The 7,909-nt window shown below is 47.1% G+C and overlaps 1 protein-coding gene across 2 annotated transcripts in view; it reads left to right on the forward strand.

Annotated features, from left to right (window-relative positions):
- The window catches only part of Capns1 (calpain small subunit 1), an 11,907-nt gene that overhangs the window by 2,304 nt on the left and 1,694 nt on the right, over positions 1-7,909 (forward strand). For both annotated transcript variants that reach the window (XM_008853838.3, XM_017803426.2), the window contains exons 3-9: positions 546-579; positions 841-930; positions 1,031-1,088; positions 1,180-1,244; positions 5,819-5,887; positions 5,990-6,068; positions 6,202-6,318. In XM_008853838.3, coding sequence (XP_008852060.1) covers positions 546-579; positions 841-930; positions 1,031-1,088; positions 1,180-1,244; positions 5,819-5,887; positions 5,990-6,068; positions 6,202-6,318 — 512 coding nt within the window. The remainder of the gene's footprint in view (positions 1-545; positions 580-840; positions 931-1,030; positions 1,089-1,179; positions 1,245-5,818; positions 5,888-5,989; positions 6,069-6,201; positions 6,319-7,909) is intronic.

Raw genomic sequence — 7,909 nt, forward strand, 5'->3', positions numbered from 1 at the left:
AAAAAACAGCCCAGAAGAGGTTGGGTGGGGCCAGAAACTGGCTGGCTTTATGGAGAAAAATCCTTGGTGGGAGTAGGACAGGTGGTTGGCACTTACTAACCTTGGTCACCAAGAAGTGATTTCCTGGGGTGGGGGATTGGGAGCTCATAGAGCTGGGGTGGGAAGAGGAGCTCTGGAGTAGAGCTGCGGGCAGACTTTAAGATGAGGCTTAGGGAAGTGAGTTCTTGAAGAGGAGAGGTTTCAGGATGTTGATTGGTGATTGGAGTCTAGATGATTCTGACATCTGCTGATTGGGTGGATGTTCCCCCCAACAAGGTGTGGATTCTTCCGTGGGGATGGGCTCGTGGGAGGGGTTGGCCTGATGGAGGGAGAGGTGGCTGGGCAGGACCACACTGGTGTGGATTGGGACAGGTGAGGACAGGGCTAGACCAAAGGAGGAGGGACCACTTAAAGGAAGGTGGAGGGCTGGAATTTCAGGGATTGGACTGGCGGTTCTGCGCCGTTGGAGGCTCCGCCCCAGCGCTAACTCCTTGTCTCTCCTTCAGCGAGGCGGCTGCGCAGTACAACCCGGAACCCCCGGTAAGTCTTTCCTCCTGAGGCTTGTTCCTCGCTTTTCGTATAGCGAAGGCCCCTCACCCCTTCTTAGGACATTCCCCTGCCATTAAGACTGCCCATTCTGAAGCCCCCAGACCAAGCCCTGGATCTCTCAGCCTTGCCACATGTCACACTCACTTCCGGCTCCCCGACCATCCCTCTGTGACGTTCCCTCTGGGGGGTACTTGGGTCTAGGGAGCAAGGCGTGCTTCTCCATACCTGCTCTGAGATCCCCTCCCTCCGCAGCCCCCGCGAAGCCATTACTCCAACATTGAAGCCAATGAGAGTGAGGAGGTCCGGCAGTTCAGGAGACTTTTTGCTCAGCTGGCTGGAGATGTAAGTACCCTGGGACAAGCCGGAAGTTCCCATTCTCTTTTATGACATGTCCAGACCCTTTTCAGTCTCCCTTGAACTGTACTTAATCTTCTGCCTTCAGGACATGGAGGTCAGCGCCACAGAGCTCATGAACATCCTCAACAAGGTCGTGACCCGACGTGAGTGACCAAGGACAGGGCATGGGGAAGATTTAGAGGCAGAAGGGGCTGGAATGGCTGTGATCTCTGACCTTCAACTTGTTCCCCTCAGACCCTGATCTAAAAACTGATGGTTTTGGCCTTGACACATGTCGGAGCATGGTGGCTGTGATGGATGTATCCTTTTGGGGACAGTCTGGGGGAGGCCTTGGTGAAGGGGTGTGATTTTCTGAGAGTGTGTTTGGGACAGCCAGAGTGTAGCTTTTCCCTTTGAGTCTCCCTGTAGCCCTAGCTGGCCTGGGAACCCCCTTATGTAGACCAGGCTGGCCTTGGACTCTCAGATTTGTCTGCCTCTGCCTCCCCAGGACTGGGATGGGCATGCGGAACCACGCCTGGCTTTTTTTTTTCTTCTTTCTTTTTTTCTTTCTAGACTGTAGCTTTCATTCATGAGAACACATGCCTCAAGACAAATGACAATAAATAGTATCAGCTGGCACTCTAGATTGGGCTAGATGGGCACAATTACAACACTGCATTTAGTAGGGAAGGAAACAAGGCTCAGAGAGACAGAGTGGGTTTTGTCTCTGACCATACCATCCTGAATACACCTAATATCTGATTTTGGCAGCTAATAAGAGTCAGGTCTTGGATAGGAGAAAGGGTCATTTGAAGAGTAAATGGCAGGATCGGAATTTAGACTTAGGAGTTTCAGGCTTGAGGAGCTAAGCTAACAGCCATTTACATATGTCCAAGGGCACAGCTGCATGCACGGGATAATGAAGGAATGTATTCAAGAACACACATGTACATTTTTAGCCAGTCATGAGTGTATGTACACTTAGGACACAAATACACACACACACAATTCAGATTCATGTATTACACAGGGTGAAACAGTCCTAGTTCTGCTTCTTAGCCCAGATGCTGACCCTTTTTGTACCTCAATTTTCCTGTTTGTTAAATGGGACAAGTAAAGTGACTGAACTAGAGCTCTATACAAAACGTTTAGCACAATTTGTAGCCCATAGTAAATGGTGTGTATACGTTAGGTAATTAGCTGTTACTATAATCTTTCTTTCCTATGCAGATAGATTTTTCAGCTTTTTAATATTTTATTATTTTCATTTTATGTGTATACATGTATTGCCTGCATATAGGTAAGTGCACCCGTGTCGTGCGGTGCCCTCGGAGGACAGAAGAGGCTGTTGGACCCCCTGGAACTGGAGTTATGGACAGTTGTTAGCTTCCATGTGGGTGCTGGGATTCAAACCCAGGTCTTCTGCAAGAACAGTCAGTGTTCTTAACCGCTGAGCCATCTCTCCAGCCCCTTTTCAGCTTTTTAAGTTTTATTTTATTATTTATTTATTTTTGGTCTTTTTGAGACAGAATCTCTCTGTAGCCTCAGTTGGCTTGGAACTTGCTATGAAGACTAGGCTGGCCTCAAACTCACAGTGATCCGCCTGCCTCTGCCTCCCAAGTGCTGGTATTAAAGGCTTATGCCACCACACCTGACTTATTTTTTATTTTTTATTTTATTTTATTTTTTGAGACAGGATCTCCTTGTAGTCCTGCTGGCCTGGAACTTGCTATGTAGTCCAGGGTGGCTTCAAACTCACAGAGATCTGCCTGCCAATGCCTCCTGAGTACTCAGATTAAAGGCATGCATCACCACTCCCAGCTAAAATTGTTTTGTTACTCACTGTGTAGCCCTGACTGGCTTGGAACTCTGTATGTGGACCAGGCTGGCCTGATCTCACAGAGTTGCACCTGCCTCTGCCCCCAGAGTGTTGGGATTAAAGGCGTGCACCATGATACACATTGCTCCAGCTTTTTAAAAAATTATTATTCTGCATTGCATGTAAGTGCACCCGTGTTGTGCAGTGCCCACAAAGGACAGAAGAGGGCATTGAATCCCCCGGAACTGGAGTTAAGGACAGTTGTTAGCCACCATATGGGTACTGGGAACTGAACCTGTGTCCTCTGCTTGAGCAGCCAGTGGTCTTAACCACTGAGCCATTTTTCCAGTCCCTTCCCCACCTCTTTTTTTTTTTTAAGACAGGGTCTCATGTAGTACAGGCAAGCCTTGAGCTTGGTAAATAGTCTTGAACTCCTGATTCTTTCTTCCACCTCCCAAATGCTGGGGTTACAAGTGAGCACCATTGCACCTGGCTTCTGACTTTTCAGCTTTGAGTCTTGTTTCTTTTTATTTATTTATTAAATATTTATTACAGGTGTAAGTCATCATACTGGGCTGAATCTGTGTATTCTTTGGGATTAATCCTGGTAGGGCTGCTGATCTGAGAGTTTAGTGAGAGAAGGGATGTTTCCAAGAAATTCAGTATCTGGAGGGTCTTAGGTAAGCCAGTAGGTCTTGGCCATGTTTGGTATTTTGTGAGAATTCATTAAATGTCAGACTTTTAGCTAAGGACTTTATACCAGTATCATGCAGATATTTTTGGTGGTCCTAGGGATCAAACCCAGGGTCTAATGTGTGCCAGGCAAGTGTTCTGCCATTGAGGTGTAGCCCAGGCTGAACTTGAACGGAATTAGACCCTTCTGCCTCAGCAGAAGGAGTGCTAGGATTATAGGTATGAGCCTCCATGCCTGGCTTTTATGTGTGTTTGTGTGTGTGTCTGTGTTTTATGTGGTGGCCAGAAGTTGATATCAGGTATTTTCCTCTATTGTTTTTACTTTATTTTTTGAGACGGAGTCTCTCATTGAACCTGGAGTTCACTAATTTGGCCACACTAACTGACTAGCAAGCCCCAGTGATCTTTCTGTTTCTGCCTTAGTACTAAAATTACAGGCATGTACCTCCCATGCCTGGCTTGTGTGTGTGTGTGTGTGTGTGTGTGTGTGTGTGTGTGTGAGAGAGAGACAGAGAGAGAGAGAGAGAGAGAGAGAGAGAGAGAATGGGTGCTGGGAATCATACTCAGCACACTCTGGTCTTGCATAGCAAGCACTTTACCCATTGAGCCATCTCCCTAGCGCTGTTTTGTTTTGGTTTTGGTCTTTTTGAGACAAGGCCTCCCTGTAACCCCAGCTGGCCTGGAACTGGCTATGTAGACCAGGCTGGCCTTGATCTCACAGAGATCTGCCTACCTCTGCCTCCCAAGTGCTTGGGAATCACACTCAGCACACTCTGGTCTTGCATAGCAAGCACTTTACCCATTGAGCCATCTCCCTAGCTCTGTTTTGTTTTGGTTTTGGTCTTTTTGAGACAAGGCCTCCCTGTAACCCCAGCTGGCCTGGAACTGGCTATGTAGACCAGGCTGGCCTTGATCTCACAGAGATCTGCCTACCTCTGCCTCCCAAGTGCTAGCATTAAAGGGTTTTGCTGTATAGTCTAGGTTGGCATGAATTCTCAATCCTCCTGCTTCTGTCTGCTGAGTGCTGGGGTTACAGTGTAAGACTGTGTCAAAAAATATAAAAAATTTTAAAATAAAATAAATCAGGTGATATGACTAGACTTGAACAGGAGCTGTCCTGTTAGCCCAGATTCCCAGGTTTATTGTCATATACCCAGTATACATAGGACAGGTATCTGGGTATAGTTATCACACAGGTGTGTGTGTAATTGGGATTAAACCAAGGCCTCATACATGGTAGGCAGGCACTCTATCACAAGCAATATCTTCATCTTATTTATTTTTTTTTAATTTTTTCTTTTTGAGACAGGGTCTCCCTGTAGCCCCAGCTGTCCTGGAACTCACTATGTAGACCAGGCAGACCTCGAACTCACAAAGATCCGCCTGCCTCTGCTTCCCAAGTGCTGGGATTAAAGGGGTGCACCACCACGTCGGCTTATTTATTTATAGACAGGGTCTTGCTATGTAGCCTGACTGACCTTGAACTGACAGAGTGCCTCCTGCCTCTCAGTCTCCTGAGTGCTAGGATTATAGGTATATACTACCACACCCATTTTATTGTACTATGTATTATATTTTTGGTCTCTAAGATTTATGTGTGTGTAACTGAGCATATGCATACAGGTGTCTGTGAAGGCCAGAAGAGGGTATAGGATCCCCTGGAGCTGGAGTTATCCACATCGGTGCTAGAAACCAAACTCTGGTCCTGAAAGAGCAGCAAGCACTTTCTGACCCACTGTGCCATCTCTCTAGCCCCTTATTTTTGGCTTCCTTTTTAATTATTTTATTATTTTTATTTTATGTGTATAAGTGTATTGCCTGCGTATATCTAAGTGTACCCATATGGTACAGTGCCTGCAGAGGTCGGAAGAGGGGATTGGATTCCTTGGAACTGGAGTGACAGTTTTTAGCTGCCATGTGGGTGCTGGGAACTGAACCCAGGTCCTCTGCAAGAATAGCCAGTGCTCTTTAACTGTTAAGCCATCTCTCCAGCCCTATTTTTGATTTCTTGAGACAGAATCTCATATAGCCCAGGCTGACCTTGAAGTCAATATATAGTTAAGGCTGGTTTTGAACTGATCTTCCTTCCTCCACCTCTCAAGTGCTGGAATTACAGCATGTGCTACCATGCTTGAATTGGAATTGGCTTATTTTTAGTAATACCTCTGTCTCTGTCTCTGAAGAGGCCTTGATCTCACAGAGGTCTTCTGCCTCTGCCTCGTGAGTGTTGGGATTAGAGATGTGGGCCACCACACCCGGTTCTTTATTAATTGGGCTCTTTATTAATCTTTTTAATGTAGCCTATAAAATCATGGGTTCCATTAAGGCATTTTCTCATATATATATTTGTATTTTGCCACATTTTCCTTAACCTCCTGCTAGAGTGACACCACAGGCAAGCTGGGCTTTGAGGAATTCAAGTACCTCTGGAATAACATTAAAAAGTGGCAGGTGTGTGACAACCTCTTAAACCCCAGTATCCTGACCCCTAAGCCATGGGGACACCATGCTACATGATACTTAGCTGAACCATGTTTTTTTCTGTCCCAACAGGCGATATACAAACGGTTTGATGTTGACCGATCGGGGACCATCTGTAGCAGTGAACTCCCAGGGGCCTTCGAGGCTGCAGGTGGGCTCTCAGGGATTTGGCGGGCCACGGGTGGGGTGAGTAAAATTGCCCTGTTGCACTGGTCTCAGCCTGAATCGTGGGACTCAGGGTGGGCTGTATGGGCCTCACACCTGAGGGACTGATTGATTTTCAGGGTTCCACCTGAATGAACATCTCTACAATATGATCATCCGGCGCTACTCGGATGAGAGTGGGAACATGGACTTTGACAACTTCATCAGCTGCTTGGTCAGGCTGGACGCCATGTTCCGTGAGTGAAGCTCCAGCTCTTTTTGTGGGTGGGGATCTGTTCAACCTCCATTGGCCAAGGTCTTCTTTAAGCCTGACCTTAACTCGAGCAATACTAGGGGCCCTCCAGTGACAGAGCTCACAGTCCAGTGGATCTGGTCCACTGACAAGCCACAAGGCAGTGACAGCTGGGACTGGTATGGCTGGGATAGGGTAGACTAGTCAGTGCAATTGAACTGTGAAGTGAAGCCCAAGAAGTTATTCAGACCAAGGAGGAATCTGCCTCAGCCCAGGCAATCGGGGAGGGCCCCTGGAAGAAGCAGATGTGAGCAGAATCCTAGAGGATGAGGAAGACTGAATCCAGAGTGAGGGCAAGGAAGAGTGTTGCAGGCCAAGGGAATAGTCTGTGCAAAGCCCTGAGAAGAAAAAGGAAGGTGGCTCTTCTTGTTGGACTCTTAGTTCATAAGATGCTGAAGAGGAAGGTTGGAAGGAAGCTGAGGGAAGAGTGTCGGCAAGAACTAGGCAACGAGAGCTTTTTTGTTTTCTCTTCTAGAGACTGAACCAGGGTCTTGCACATTTTTAGAATTTGCTATACTACTGAACAGTATCCCAGTCCCCATGAGGGCTTTGGGGTTTGCTTTTATTAAATATTACCTGTGGTATGTGGGTGTGCCTGTGCCTGTGAGATCAGAGGACAACTTGGGGGAGTCGGAACTCCCATGGGCCTGGTGTTTTTTGTTTTTATGGATTTTTTTTTTTTTTGTCTTTTTGAGACAGGGTCTCCCTGTAGTCCCAACTGGACTAGAACTCACTATGTAGATCAGGCTGGCCTCAAACTCACAAAGATCTGCCTGCCTCTGCCTCCCAAGTGCTGGGTTTAAAGGTGTAGGCCACCACAACTGGCTTTGTTTTTTTGAGGCAAAGTCTTACTTGTGCTGCCCTGGCTGGACTGGAATTCACTATATAGACCAGGCTGGCCTCAAACTCACAGAGATCTGGCAGCCTCTAGAGTGCTGGGGTTCAAGCTGTGAGCCACCATGCCCAGCTCCTCTCTCTCTCCCTTCCTCTCCCTCTCTCTGTCTCCATCTCTGTCTCTGTCTCTTTTCTGGCCTGGTTTTTGAGGCAGGTTTTCATGTAGTTCAGGTTGACTTCAAACTCCACATGTAGCTGAGGATGACCCTGCACTCCTGATCCTCATGCCTGTGGAGCTTTTTTTTTTTTCTATCTTTTTGAGACAGGGTCTCCCTATAGCCCCAGCTGTCCTGGAACTCACTATGTAGACCAGGCTGGCCTTGAGCTCACAGAGATCCACCTGCCTCTGCCTCCCAAGTGGTGGAATTAAAGGAGTGCGCCACCATGCCCGGCCCTTTGGAGCTTTATAAGGATTAATATATTGAGTTCTTTTTAAAAATTGTTTTTTTTAATAAGTGTTTTGCCTGAATGTATGTAAGTACACCACATGTGTGCAATGCCCTGAAGAGGCCAGAAGAGAGTGTCAGATCTCCTAGAACTGGAATTATGGACAGTTGTTAGCTGCCATGTGGATGCTGGGAATCAAATCCAAGTCCTCTGGAAGAACAGCGTGAATTCTTAACTGCTGAGCCCCATCGTAC

Source organism: Nannospalax galili, unplaced genomic scaffold, assembly GCF_000622305.1.
Source record: "Nannospalax galili isolate Female #2095 unplaced genomic scaffold, S.galili_v1.0 scaffold886, whole genome shotgun sequence".
Taxonomy (NCBI): Eukaryota; Metazoa; Chordata; class Mammalia; order Rodentia; family Spalacidae; genus Nannospalax; species Nannospalax galili.